Source organism: Sturnus vulgaris, chromosome 1, assembly GCF_052056855.1.
Source record: "Sturnus vulgaris isolate bStuVul1 chromosome 1, bStuVul1.hap1, whole genome shotgun sequence".
NCBI lineage: Eukaryota > Metazoa > Chordata > Aves > Passeriformes > Sturnidae > Sturnus > Sturnus vulgaris.
In genome coordinates this window covers 151,318,586-151,333,158 of record NC_142243.1, presented here as the reverse complement: position 1 = coordinate 151,333,158, position 14,573 = coordinate 151,318,586, and the positions used below count along the sequence as shown (strand labels likewise).

The following is a 14,573-nucleotide window of genomic DNA, read 5'->3' as shown; positions in this document are numbered from 1 at the left end:
ACCATAATGATTCTCTGATTGTGTAATTCTGTAATTCCAATTCGCAGCAGAAGTGGCTGAGGTGAGAAATGAAAGGTAGGAGCTGATCCTGGAATCCACTCAAATGCTGTGGAGGAGAAGTGGAGCACTGGATTAGCATGGGACATAGTGAGACACATGGACTACTCCACAAAACTGGCTGCAACAGATTCATTTCTGATGGGAAAGTAAATAAAGACAGCAAAAAGCCAATAGGAAGGGTCTGTAAGGTCCTTCTAAGAGGTGAAATTGTGGAGAATGTCTCTGTCTATGAAGTGGAGAAAGGAAGAGAGAGTGGAAGAGAAAAGGCTGTCGGTCCCTCAGTTACTCATTTTGCTCCCATTTTGGCAGCAGACAGAATGCTCCTGGCATGTCCCTTCTTCTTGTTTGTAAACCCGACATGCTGCATTAACAGCCCAGACCAGAATCTGTTTTAATATGGGTTAAGGGCTTATGTAAACCTTTGTCATCCAGAATCCAGAAAACAGCATGGAATAATACATAGAAAATATGTCTGTGTAGGCTTTGCCTTCAGGTGTCTGGGAAAGCCATCAGACTTCAGTTTTCTTTGTGGAATGACATTTGTTCACCTCCCTTTAAGACTTAGTCATCCCTTCTTTCATGGAAAAGAGATTTAGGCCAAGCAGCTTACTGATGGAGTTGCAGACAAAGGCTTCTGCTCCTTCTCAGAGCCTCCTTAGGGAGTGCACAACCTAAATCTTAAAATCTCTGCTTTTCCCAGCCCATCTTCCAGCAAGGTACACACTGGAAGAGGAGAGCACTGAAGAGTGGATTCTGGAGGACAGACACAGCTGTGTCTCCAGTATGAGCAGTGTCAGATTTCTTTCCTGAGCACTGTCACTGCATTACATTGTCTAAGGAAGGGGTCTGGATGAAACACCAGCCTGAAAAAAATCCATCCTCCACAACGTTTTTAAAGATATCCCATCCCAAAGAACACACGCCTATACACAATATTTAGACTTTAGATTTTAATGAACATTTGAAATATTTTTGTTTCAGAACAACAGTTTGAAAATATTCTGGTCTAAACATTTTAATAAAAAATTCCATGTTTTGCATTTGTTTTCCGAAGTCAGTTTGCGTAGATCTGTTTTAAAATCAAATTTGCATGTATCAGTTTTTGCTTCAACACGTACAAAGCACACATCAGAAGGTCTGTCAGCCAGAAAAAAAATGCACTCTGTGATTATTTTCTTCTGGTTCAGGGTTTTAACAGGACAACGCTGTGGTCTGGATTTGGGATAGGGACTCTCATCTGTATAATTCATCAAATAATCTTTGAAAAAGGTGTTTGTATAAATCAGGTGCTTTAATCTGGATTCATTTAAAAATGGAAGCAAAGAAAACAGATGGTGAGAGATTTTTTGGGGTAAATATTACACACAGTCCTACTGCTGTAGTTTTATGGTATTGGTTTTTTAAAACCATAAACAGATTGTCAGTTTGGTGAATTCTAATATTTAAAAATAATATTACTTGCTCTGAATTATACTCAGAAGTCAGGAGAAGGGCTACAATATGAGATGTTGATATACAAGTGAAACAGAAATTCTCTGCAGAGTAGTAAAAAGGAAGTGCTCTATAAAGAATATTTATGATGTATTTCTGCCATTTTATTTCACTTTGTCCCATCACTTGCTGTAGCACAAGCTGGAGAAAGCAGGAAACCCAGTAGGATAGTCAATGCACTGCTGTGTGCAGTCAGCTGGAGCAGGCTGCCAGCACCCTGTGCATCCTCCAAGAGATACTGCTGGCCATTCCATAAAACTGTTCTTTCTGTGTCCACCTCAGAGAAGATTTTTTATCAGAAGAGCTCCCCATTAGTGGGTGTAGCATTTGTTGGTACAACACATGAACACATGATGAGGCTACTCTAAACCAGTTTGGGCATGATATCCTGGGTAATTATCTTCTGCAGGACAATGAAATTGAATTATTAGTGGCAATTTAGGAAAAGGATCAGTGGGATTTGATTTCAGGACTTATAGTTGCATAAGGTTATTGTAGTCTAGCATATCGAGAGTTTAAGAGAGTGATTAGAAATTGTTTTGGATAGTGAAAATACCAAGACTTACTGGGAGAAAGATTTGGGATGAGGAGAATGTAGCACTTCACATTTTAGGGATTACACTGGTTGCTGACAGATGCTGGAGTAAGACTGCTTTCATATCAAATTGGCCCCTGCCAATTCACTTTTTGTAGTAACACATCCTACCTGAGACTACCTGGACTGAGGCTGGGTCCTGACTGGAGTTTTTCACCTCAAGATAGAAGTTCCCTGTTGTGGGGCTAGGGAGGGTATGTGTTTCCTGGTGGGAGACAGTTCATTTACTGACAGAGAGAATGAATTAAATTATTAGGAAGGAACTGATGGAATTGTCAAGGAAAGCCTGCAAAGGTAAATTTACATTGGTCCAATCCGAATCAGTTTGTTGTCTTTCTAAAGTTTTACCTTCTTTCCCAATACTCACCTTGTTCTTCATGGAAACCCCTTCTTGGAGCCCCATACCGTCTGTAGGGCCTCTCAGCAATGCCTTGTGGAGGTGGAGTAGGGCCAAGAATTTCCATGTCCTTGGTGTCTCTTTGCTCCATCCAGCTGTGTCTGCACACAGTTTTGTCTATGTGTTGGGCTTATTTGGACTGTTGAGTCTTTTCTTTGAATGGTGAAGCCTTTTTAAGTGAAGGATGGTCTTGGACCAAGTGTCTCCTGATGGGTGTAGTATCTTTAACTGCAGGATCCAACTGCAGGACTCCCCAGGAATTAAATCATCAACATCAGTGTGTCTGAAGGCACATATTTATTGGAGATGTGTTCACATTTGAGGCACTTTACAAATGAGAGTGTTGTTGACAGGATAACTCCATGTCTGTTCCGAGTTGCAATGAGGCAAGTGCACCTACAGGATTCTTTTCTGGTCTCTTTGCCCCATCTATTGGGGAGAGATTGTCTTAGCTCCTGGCTGAAGTTTACAAATATATTTTATAAGATCACTTACCTGTCATCTCTGCCAAACCATGCCTCAAATGGGTCCTCTTCTTCTCCCTTTTTTACATCATTTTCTTCTCATCATCTACATTTTTCATTGAAAACACATGCTAGTGTTGATCTATGACTTATAATACCTTTATATTGAACAATGACAGGGAAAATGCTGTCTGTCCATTTTATGTCTTCTATCAGTTGCTCAGTTTCAAATCTTTACGGAGGTTTTGGGTGGGGTGGCTTGTTTTTTCAAGTACAATCACACCAGAACTCCCCTTATGCTGAAAATTGAAAATTAATGAGATTGTCATGTTAGAAAGACAGAAAGAGGCAGTCAGGGTAAAATTTCAGCTCAGTCGTATATCCATTTCTCACACTGTTTGCTCAGGTCCTGATCCAAAAAATACATGAACACGTTTCCTTCTCAGCATAGGAGAAATCGTGTCTTGTCTACAGGGGAAGCTGGCAGTAACAGACACCTTTGTATCTCAAGCAACATACTAAGATTTGTCAAGGCTGGAAACAAAGGTTTCTCATAGGAAACCAAATTTAACACTTTTCTTGATGCATAAAAACAGGTATCTCTTTAGATCAGGTGACTATTGAAGGAATGTTTCTCCTAAGAGAAGCACCTGTAAGAATGTTACGATATTTCCAAATGAATGTGTTAATCAAACTATGAGCTTGTGAGGATTTTTTACTACCTACCAGTTTGATGTCGAGCAACAAAATGGTGGCACATTTTATTTTAAAACACTTGAGCCATTGCAGCATTTCTCCACACTGGATTCGTTTTTTACCCCACCATCTCAAAAAAACCAAGCTCAAACCACAAGCCTGTTCCATTAATTGATTACTTTCATGAACTTTTATTTTGCAGAAGTAAATTATTCACTTTTAAACAACATGAATCAAGGTTAACTTTGACTGGATGCTCCAAGGAATCCCACTGGTCACGCTTTGTGTTGTAGGTTGCTGCTGATGACCTTCAACTCCTCCTCCTCCTCTTGTAATGGAGTGAAGGATGGAGTTCCCCTTGTGGCAATGGCAGCAGTGACTTTAAGAAGAAGATAATGTTCTACCTGTGTTCATGGCCTCTTGCTTTGGCATCTTGCACTTTTTGGACAGAAGTTGAGCAAATAAAGCTCAGTGCTTTTGTTTGTTTCCTACAGGGCCCCTATTACACAGGGGAGGACCTGAGGCTTTCAGCTAATACCAGAGAATTTGATAAACTGGTTTTGTTTCCTCTCTTGCAGGGACCTCCAGGACCCCCAGGCATTGCTGGACCCCTGGGACCACCTGGACCACCGGTAAGAAAGCTTGAGGGATTTTGTTTTATATGAAAGAAAAGAAAAAACAGCTGGAGAAAATTTTAGGTCATGGCTTTCAGAGGAAACAGAGTTAAGGCCTCTGGCAATGTGTGTTTTCTCTTGTATTTTCTGTACTGCAAAGCCACAGCTGGTCCTCGAGCACAGCTTCTCCCTGCTGAGCCTTGGAACCACACTGGAGCTTCCTGGGGATCATTCAGTGTCTCCAGGGCTGCCCATGGCAGTGACCTGACTGCAGTGGAAGGGAAAACTGCACTTCAATTGAAAGAAGCAATCCAGTGAGATTCCTGCAAAGAACAGAAAATACTGATTTATTTTTTCCTTCTGATTTCATTTCTCAGGGACTGCCAGGAGAGATTGGAGTTTCTGGTAAAACTGGACCACCTGGACCAGCTGTAAGTTTTGAGGAACTGTTTCCCTCACCCCAAAGCTCTTCATTACTTCAGACAGTTTAACTCACAAGTCTGCTTTGTTTCCCACATCTTGTCTGCACACAAAGTTTTGAAAGAGGCTCCAATACCGTCACTTTTAATCCAGAAATTAACTTCGGATACTTTTTGTGAATAAGAATTTTACCAGGTGCAGCCCCGCTATTCTGATGCAATTGGATCGTGGTATTTTCTGTATTTGATACCTTTCAAAATTCCTTTTGCATTTGACACAATATTGTTTTTCCAAACCTGGAATTTCCCGAATCAGGCCAAATAATTCATGATTAAAATCTCAGATTTAGCAGAGTGTAGCAATTTCTGTTGGTCTTAAGTCATAAAAGCTGAATTATTAAATTCTTAGTACAGAATTGCCACCTACAGCCTGCAATGTGTGTGGATGACACTCGGAAAAGGGAAGAAAACGTTATCTTATTATTTTAAATGCATTATAGGAAGTAATTTTAATTCTTATCTTGCTGAACCACTCTGTCATTATGTGCTATATAATTTAATTTTGGGTGTCTGTCTGCTATATAAAAAATTACTAAAATTTAAAAGGAGAAATAGATGTTAAAAAATATTTATAGCTATAGATAATAAGGATTTATACATATACTAAGTTAAAATGTAAGTAAGATACATAAAAAATTAAAGATCCTCAGCACAAAAAAGCGCTGTATTGGAGTTTCTCTGTAACAATGCTGACATCCAGTGGTCATTCACTAAAATTGGCATACAGGAAGAAAAGGAAGATCAAATATGTACCATGTGACAATTTTTGTGTCTTTTGAGACACAGTTGGAAAAAAAAAATCAAACCAAAATACATAAGGGGGTTTTCCTTTTCTTAAACTTAGATGGGTGGCAGGAGGGATGAACTGAGCATACTTGTACTGAGTTTGCTGGTAGCAATTTAAAGAACTGGCACTTATATTTTCCTCTTGTTTAGGGGCTGCCTGGCAAAGATGGGCTTCCAGGGCTTCCAGGGCTTCCAGGTCAAAAGGCAAGTGACACCACAGACACTGGGATTAAGCTGCTTACCTGAGCAGATCATAGGGATGAGCAAGCACGGGAAGCAGGAAAAATGCAGATAGGCATTGCTAACAGTCAGGAAATCCCGTGACTCTGGCAAGTCAAGGCATGTAAGAAAGGCACAAAGAAGAACAACAAAGAAGTGTAGCAGGCTCCAAAAATGTTCCTTTCTTTCCTGCCTGAAGCCATCCCCCTGAGCCTTCTCTAGGTCTGTGTGGCAGAAAGTTGGTTCTTTATTATTTCCTACTTCTTATGCCCTATTTGAAAGCTTCTCCAAATTATGGATTGGGAAGGTGAGTTGTCTCCTCCATTGTCTCTGCATTGGAAAAAGTGAGATAATAAATATAGAAATAGGAGACACTTGACTTCTTATCCCCCTGCAAATAAGGATCAAAGAAATGTACCACGTTTTGACTATGAAGGCTAAACTAGGTTTTGGGAATGATTTATATTAAAGAAAACAGCTCATAACTATTTACTGCCTTGGGTTGCATTGGGAGAAATTTTCTCGCTTTTGATACTTGATCCCAGGTCTAGCAGAGTCCCCAGCTCCCATTTATTGAGGAACAAAAATGAGGAATTTGCAGCCCATACCATATTTCTGATTTTAAATAAAATTTCAATTTTATCCACACATTTGTATTGTACTTCCCAGCTATGTAGCTATTTCAACCACTGCAGTCTCTGCTGTCCATGCTGATGAACGTCTACATTGGAAGATCACTTTGAAAAGTATTTACATAGTGGACCTGTAACCAAGGCCCCAGTTCCTAATTTGTTAATTTTTTTTTAACACTTACTGACTTTCTAGCCCCATACAATTTAAAGAAACTCAATGGAGGTGTTGTTTGTTTGGTTTTTTTTTTGTTGTTTTTTTTTTTTTTCTCAAGTGATTCACTATGGACTTCTTTAATGTAACAGTGATTGTGTTATTGCAGAAATTCTCCAATAGGATGCTGCAGGTGTGATCACAAATGGCAGTATAATGGAAAAACATTACAATAAGTATATTCTCATTTGACTCCATTTGCACCCTCAGGCTGACCTTGAGGAGCTGAGTTAAATATTCCTCACCATTGACTGCAAATGTGCTGCACAAACACCAGAGGAGTTTGTGTATTGACCTCTTGTGTTCCCTGCAGGGAGAACGGGGGGAAAAGGGTGAGGAAGGCTTTCCTGGAAAAGTTGGCCCTAAGGTAAGGGACTGTATTTCATAGTCTGCTGTATCCACCGAGTCAACCAAGGTGTGATTTTGGAAGGTCTTATACTGCATTCAGGAGAGTAAGTTTCCTCTGAAATTGGAGACATAAGGGGATGAGTACAATGACTTTCATGGTGTTCCAAAATATCAACCTTTGTTTGATGCTCCTTTCTCAAGCCAAAACGTGTAGAGAGATCTAATCCAGACCTGTGTTGGCTCCCTAGAGTCTGTGTTCCCAAGCCATCAAAAAGGCAATTTCAGAGGGATCTCACAGCCTGCCAGAGCCTGAGTTCTTTAGGTGCACATCTGTGCTGTGCCAGGTGTGGGGAACTGCCCCAGGGTAAGATTTCCTGGAGGCAAAACCTCAAGAGCCAGTGGGTCTTCAATGTGGTCTATGTCTACAGTTGGGTAAAGGAGGCAAGGGAAGCTCTCAGCTTCTGAGGTTCCAAAGAACTCATTACAGCTGAAGGCTTCAGAGACAAAAACTCCTGAGCACTGCTGTGCCCGGGATTAAATATGGGGGCAGATCAGGGGGTGGGTCCAAATAATTGACCAAGAAAGGGTCCGTAGGGGAGGAGTGGAGGGCAGGGTCTTACAGGGTCACAATCAATGAGGGGAGCAGGGGGGAGGAGAAAGGGTCACATGGACTAATGGGGCATCGAGTAATAGGGAATTTCCAAAGAGGTGGAACAACCAGGGATTGGCCAAGGGTAAGACTGAAAAGTGCTGGAACAAGGGGCAGGGTTACAATGACGGACAGGGAAGGTTTTGGAACAAGGAGCAGAGTTACAATGATGGACAGGGAAGGTTCTGGAACAAGGGGCTGGGAATGCCAAACAAGGTAGTTTTAGGGGTGGAAACAACTTAGGGACAAACCAACTGGGGAAAACATAGGGGTACATAGGACCAAACCATTATAATGATAAATAAAATAAAATAAAATAAAATAAAATAAAATAAAATAAAATAAAATAAAATAAAATAAAATAAACATGCACTGCAACATAGGCAGAACAACAAGAACCAGTAGGGACCACATTTTGCTAATAAGAAAGTGTTCTTATCAAAGGGTCAAGTCCTTACAGTGTTATAGAGTTGCTTTTGTTTTTCCAGGGTGAACCAGGAAGCCGTGGCCAACCTGGTGAGCAGGTGAGCAGGAAAAACAGTCTTAACAGCAAACCCTACCTGTGAAAACAACAGCAAGTGACCACATGAGACAACAAAGCCATTTGCCAATGGCAAGACCTTTGCTTGTCATTTGCATCTGTGATTGAAGGTGCAACAGTTGTATGGATGAGACTTATGGTTGATCTTAGAGGTCTTTTGCAACCTTAATTATTCCATGATTGATGAAATAAGGCTAAAAGTCTGATGCACAAATTGAGGTTTATTGGGAAAAGGCACTCATTAAGATAATAACAGTTACCCCACCCTGTGAGTCTAGACCGTACTGCTGTTATTCCAAAAGTCCTTATAATCTGCCTGATAGGTAGCACTCAGTTCCCAGGAAAGTTTCCTTACCTGGTGTCCCAAGTAAGGGGAAATCACCACACCATAAGCAAATGATACCTCAGGAGTGTTTTCCAAGGGAGGAGTGATTTCTGAACCCTTCCTTGATGTCATTTCACTGTAGCTGGGCAAACAAAATACCAAGCTTGAAGTTTCCAGGCAGGCTTGGTCCAAGTGCAACAAAGGCCCAGCCCCAACCAGAGCACTGTCCCTTGGTCTGAATCATCTCCCCACACAGGGCTTTTTTGAATTTTAATACCACCTTCCAAGACACTTGCCCCCCTCTCCACAGTGTGGTGTTCTCCATGTTTCATAAATGTTCTCTTTCCTGTTGTAAGTTGATAGTGCTGTCCCTGAAAGGACTTCATATATTCTCTGAATTTTGACATTAAGTTGCTAATAGCAGGTATATGAATGCTGTTTCTTCATTCAGTTGTACAGATGGTGCAGAAACCATTCTACAGTACATTTCTGTGATTACAGATGAGGACATTATGTTGGCCTATGCCAGATATTTTACTGAAATCAATATACATCAGAAAAATGCTTTCTTCTTATCCGCTTAGTTTTCCTGTCTAAGGAGGGACATAGATGGGTTTGATATTAGTTTTTAACAAATCCACATAGGCTGCTTTAAATTACCTTTTTGTCCTTGAACTCATACAAACTCACTGATGTTTTGCTTCATGATCTTTTCAAGGACCAAATTTACACCATGTTTTTATTTTCCCTCTAAATTCTTCTCTGTCTCCTTCAATGCTAGATGCACTGATTGATCTATAAATCTCTGGAATTGCTGGGATCTCATTGTCATTTCCATTCCTGGAAGTGTCCAAGGCCAGATTGGAGCGACCTGGTTGAGGGGAAGGTGTCCCTGTCCATGGCAGGGGGATGGAACTAGAAGATCTTAAGGGTCCCTTTCTATGATTCCATGATAGCCAGGATCCCACAGTGGGTCTGAGAAAGCACCACTCCATCTGTCACCAAATGCCACTTACTTTAAAATTCTTACATCACCTGGATGTTTTGTCATCTTCAGTTACCCCACAGCATCTTGTTTCTCTCCTGATTTTGTCTACAGACCCATTGCACTTCTACCATGATAATCTTTTGTTCTCTCTATACCTAAGATAATCTCTTTAGAGCAGAGATTACCTTTTCTTAGTCCAGTATTTGTACAAGACTTAGTGAATTTGGGTTCTGTTCATGACTGATCTCCTTCATGATATTGCACTATAAATTCAGATAGAAAAAATTTATAAATAGGAAACCATGTAGTTATTTTCAGATTACAAACTGGGTCAACTGGGAGCTAAATTTGAGAATACTTGGTATATTTAGGAGAAACCACATGACACAGAGATCATATTTACTCCAATAACAAGTATTATAAAGCAGAAACTCGAAGGTAATGTTCAAACAGAAATAAATCCAAATGTGCACTCAGATAATTCTAGATTTATTCATCAGATGACATCTGTACTGTTCAGATTAATACACTGCAGTTTTTGCATTTCCAGACTACACCAGATCATTAAAGATGAAAAATAAGATTTTATTTGTTTTTCTGCTTTCATGTGCTTGCTTGGTCCTGCTACAGAGTGGTATGAAGGAAATATGTCCTAAATTCTGTGCCATCAGTTAACAGGCAAAAACCAGAGAAGTCTTAATTACTGCTTTAAGTAATGGTTTATAAAAACTAATAAATTACTTAATAATCAAACTAATCTCATTCTCTCTCAGCAAACTACATCTACAATCAATCTCATGAGAAAACTCAGGCAGAGTCTGTCTTACAGCATTCAGATTTCACACACTTTGTTTTATTTTCAGGGTGAAGCGGGTTTTCCTGGTCCTAGGGGCTTACCTGGACTGAGAGGAGAAAAAGGAGACCGGGTGAGTGACTTTGAGTGACAAATTGATCGTCTTTTTGCCATTTAACATCAGGAGGACGTATCTTGAGTCCCTAGATTATGATGTCCTTTGGTGTGATGGCTGTGGTGAGCAGCTGACTGGCAAGCTGCGAGGTTACCAAGAACCCAGAAGTCACTGCCTAGTGACTGTTCTAATTAACAGAGAGGTGCTAATGAGCAGTGTCTATCCTAAATGTGAAGAATTGTGCCATGCTGCTTATGAGGCAGCAGGAAAGATTAGGATTCTAGAGATTAGATTGCACTTTAGAACTTCCTTTCAGTATTACTTGCCTGATTTAAGGACACTTAGAATTCTTGATAACAGCAAAAAAATTACTTCTCTGCCTCGCTCACTGAGCCCTGGAAAAGGCTTCAGATCACTGAATTATTTTCTGATGGCTTAACTTCTATCCAAGTTCTGGTGTCTACTGCTTCCTCTGGGTAGCTGCAGAACTCTGGAGATGTCTTTATACCAGCAAATATTTGGGTCAGGGGCCTGGCAGTAAATTTAGGCACATAAGTGAGGTTTGAAATCTTTGTAACTGATGACATGCTTGAATGTGATCAAGAAGGATCTAAAATCAACTGAGGTTTTTCCATGCAGTTTACTCCATTATATGCCTTGTAGAGCACAGGATACAGAATATATTCATGGCAAGGGGTTGAAATGAAACGATCTTTATGGTTCCTTCCAACCCAAACCAAAAATAGTAAAATGAATATTCAGTCTGGGCCTTAACTGCTGTTTTCCTGCCTCTCCTTTCCAACTGGAAGAAAACCCTCTGTTTTTTTATAACTGCATCAGGCAATAAGATCTTCTACAAGCAGCTTATTTTAGGGTTGGTGCTTTGAAAATACAGGGAATTTTTGAAGCCATCTTCAAAATGTTATATTTTTAATTGCTTCCTCTACATCCTTGAAGACAGGTAAGGTAACTGAGAGCGTAAAATATTTAAGTGAGGCTGATGCATTCAAATCAAAATTTGCATATTTCTTGCTTTCCTTTCCCTGCTTTTAGGGAGAAAAAGGAAGAGACGGTCTCCCAGCAATGAAAGGTGAAAGAGGAGAAAAAGTAAGTCATGAAATGAGCATGATCTTCCTTAGATAAGAGAGGATAATAGAGAAAGGGGCAGAAACAAGTAATAGAGGAGGCTGTCTGAGGAAGACTAGAAAATATGGAAGATTTTAATCTTAACTTTACAGAGAAGCAGCAGAAATAGCTATGTGTGGGATGGAGACAATAATTTATTGAGCAATGAAATCTGATGAAATTAAGGACAATTTCATTAATTCAAGGACATTTTTCTTTTGTTTTTGTTTTTTTTAAATTTTATTTTATTTTGTTAAAAATTTTCACTTTTTTCAGTTTTATAATTGGCTGATGTAAATGAGCCTGTAACTAAAATCTAAAAATTTTCTGTGCTTGTCTGTGGAGGATAAAACAATAACTTAAGGAACAATCCAGGCTTCTGCCATCACAACACTATTAATTATAGTGAAGGTGAGAGAAGTAAACAAAGATAACATCCACCAAAATTTACATTCAACTGTTGTGAATATGAATATGAAGAAGAAGTACTGACCTTGAAGATGCTCATGGGTGTAAAGTGGAAAAACTGCCCTCATTACAGAGGCAGTAGCATTCAGGATGTGGGTTCTTTCATCAGCCCTCAGTTTATTGGTGACTTTCAGGAGATGGGAATTCTTTCATGGGTGGTGCACTGACATCAATGAGGCACCTGAACCTCCTGTACCTGGGAGGTTAACGAGTTTTGTTGGCACTTCTTGGCCTACGGGAAGGTCAGTGCCAGTGATCAGGAGATCCTCCAGCAACAGTGTAGTTTTAACTCAAAACTGAGTGGGGGACAACTGGACAACTTAGGGGAGAACGGGATTTAGCAGCTTAAATGTTTTCTGAAAAACAGATTCTATTTTTTTTTTAATCAATGAAAGAGGTTCAGCTAAAGCATATTTTTCAATCAAGACTTTTGGTGAACTTTAATTTGAAAAGCAAACTCCATATCCTAAACTAGATGGGGCAACTTTAGAAATTCATTAACCTGTGAAGTCAGGTCAGTGATAAAACCATAGAGGGATGAAGACAACAGAATGAGAATCCTGCTTGTAACAAAGCAAGGACAGCAAAAATTCTGTCCAGAAGTGTCTCTTGAGCTGGGGAGTTGGGTTACATCTCATCAAGTAATGCTGCATCTTCTAAATGATAATGCTGAGTTTTATTTGGTAATCTTTTTATTTAATTGGTTGCATTTTTTTCCTCTCTGCAGGGTGATACAGGTTCCCCTGGACCTCCAGGCTTACCTGGAACAGTAAGTAAGATTGTGTTTGATGCTGTAACAATGTTCAAGACATCATTGCACTTCCTCCACATAAATTCCTCAGAAACAACTTTCAAATTTCTTACTTCTCTGCACTTTGGGACCTATTTACTCTGAGATTATCTCCTTTTGTTTCAGAGAAGTAATAACAAGGTGCATTTGGTCTTTTTATTTTTATTTTTTTGGTGAGGTTGTACATTCCTCTGCCTCTTTGCAAAAACAGACCAAGAATACATAAATTTACTGCTTTCAAAATGAAGCTGCGAAGTTACTTTGGGGAGCCTGAGTGTAATTACAATAAAGTTCACTAGCAGTTAAATCAGCACCCACTGTATATAAATACACAAACCTCAGAGTTCCCTCTAAGAAAACCTGAGTAAGGAGCTTGGAATAAGCACCATCAGTGCAAATGCAGGATTTATGCCAGTCACAGATACTCCAAGACATGGCACACATTTTCATATCAGCTCTGCTCACCACAGCTGGATACAGCTGGATACATGCCTCATTCACAGATTATGGAAAAAATTTGAATCAAGGTCTGTTGGTGAAAATCAAGAGCCTAAAGACTTTGACACAGCGATGGAGAAAGTGTAATTTATTCCCTGCCATTAATTGGGCCTCAGTTTATGCCAGAGCACATCATGGTGCTTTGTAGAAAGGCTCCACATGTATCAGACAAGAATGACACAGTCACAACACCAAAGATGAATCTGTGTTAGTAAAGGCAGAGAAAGCAGCTCACAAACAAAATACAACATGGCTGGACATGGAGATGTGCACCACTGCTCAAGCTTCCTGTGTTTGTAGGGAGAAAAAATTTCTATTTGTCATGGTTTAGGAATGGTATTCCCCAGTTTAGCATCCCTGACACCCCGAGACACTCAGGTCACCCTCTGGTCACTCATTTCTCCTTCTCCCCTCTTCCATCCATGTGTGGCCAGAGAGGAGAACTGGATGCACAAAGGGCAAAGATTTTGGGTTGAGATAAGACCAATTTATGGAAAAATCAATAAGATAAGAAAACAAACAATAACATCAACAATATTAATAATGAAAGTGGACAAAAGAGGGAGTATGGAGCTTGACCTGACTGCAGCCATGCTACCCAAAATACTCCCTCCAGTCAGGACCAGCATTATCCCACTTCTCCATCTGGCTCGCTCACTCCAATGGAAAGGGACATCCTTTTCTTCTCCAAAGTGAAAGAAAGAACCCTTTCTTCCGCCCTGGCAGTGGCATAAGGTGGTATTGAATAACACAATGTCTTGGCCATGCTCCCTCCCACTGATCTAGGCTGGAACCAGGACACTGTTTCAGCTGTTAAAAGTAGGTAATGCTTTTGACATATCTTCATGTCATCAAGGTCTATTTTTTCCTTCAAAATTGTATCAGCTTTGAGAAAAGGCACTGTCTTTTTCTACAAAACTTTATAATTTCTTTTTGTGGCTAGTCCTTCAGAATGACTGTGTATTCCCATTGAGATTTCATGTACATGGTACAAAGCAGAGGGAGAACATAGCAAGCTCAATCATGGTATCAGGAAATGTAATAATACAGAAGATGGCTCTAAGTGGAAAAGTGAGCTGGAGATTGCTAGCAGTAAAATTGCTATAAAGTTTAAAGATTGATTGTTTTTTCATCATGGTGGCACACACAAGATATTGTTGAGTTTATGTTCATATTTCAGATATTCTGGGAGATGTAAGATATTTGTGGGCTTCTCTCCAAACACCCAGATGTTACAATGAGTTGCTCTTTTATCAACCTACTTAGGGATGTATGCAATGTGCCATCTG

The 14,573-nt window shown here is 39.9% G+C and overlaps 1 protein-coding gene and 1 long non-coding RNA gene across 3 annotated transcripts in view; one reads left to right on the top strand and one right to left on the bottom strand.

Moving 5' to 3' along the window:
• Positions 1 to 14,573, top strand: part of COL22A1 (collagen type XXII alpha 1 chain) — a 224,601-nt gene that overhangs the window by 151,430 nt on the left and 58,598 nt on the right. For both annotated transcript variants that reach the window (XM_088179716.1, XM_088179721.1), the window contains exons 25-32: positions 4,282 to 4,335; positions 4,695 to 4,748; positions 5,733 to 5,786; positions 6,958 to 7,011; positions 8,130 to 8,165; positions 10,359 to 10,421; positions 11,457 to 11,510; positions 12,724 to 12,765. In XM_088179716.1, the coding sequence (XP_088035842.1) occupies positions 4,282 to 4,335; positions 4,695 to 4,748; positions 5,733 to 5,786; positions 6,958 to 7,011; positions 8,130 to 8,165; positions 10,359 to 10,421; positions 11,457 to 11,510; positions 12,724 to 12,765 (411 nt within the window). The remainder of the gene's footprint in view (positions 1 to 4,281; positions 4,336 to 4,694; positions 4,749 to 5,732; positions 5,787 to 6,957; positions 7,012 to 8,129; positions 8,166 to 10,358; positions 10,422 to 11,456; positions 11,511 to 12,723; positions 12,766 to 14,573) is intronic.
• On the bottom strand, positions 3,874 to 6,131 carry LOC148225589 (uncharacterized). Its single transcript, XR_015808603.1, has 2 exons — positions 5,825 to 6,131; positions 3,874 to 4,640 (listed from the first exon to the last, which is right to left on the bottom strand). It is a non-coding gene; the product is annotated as an uncharacterized LOC148225589 (long non-coding RNA).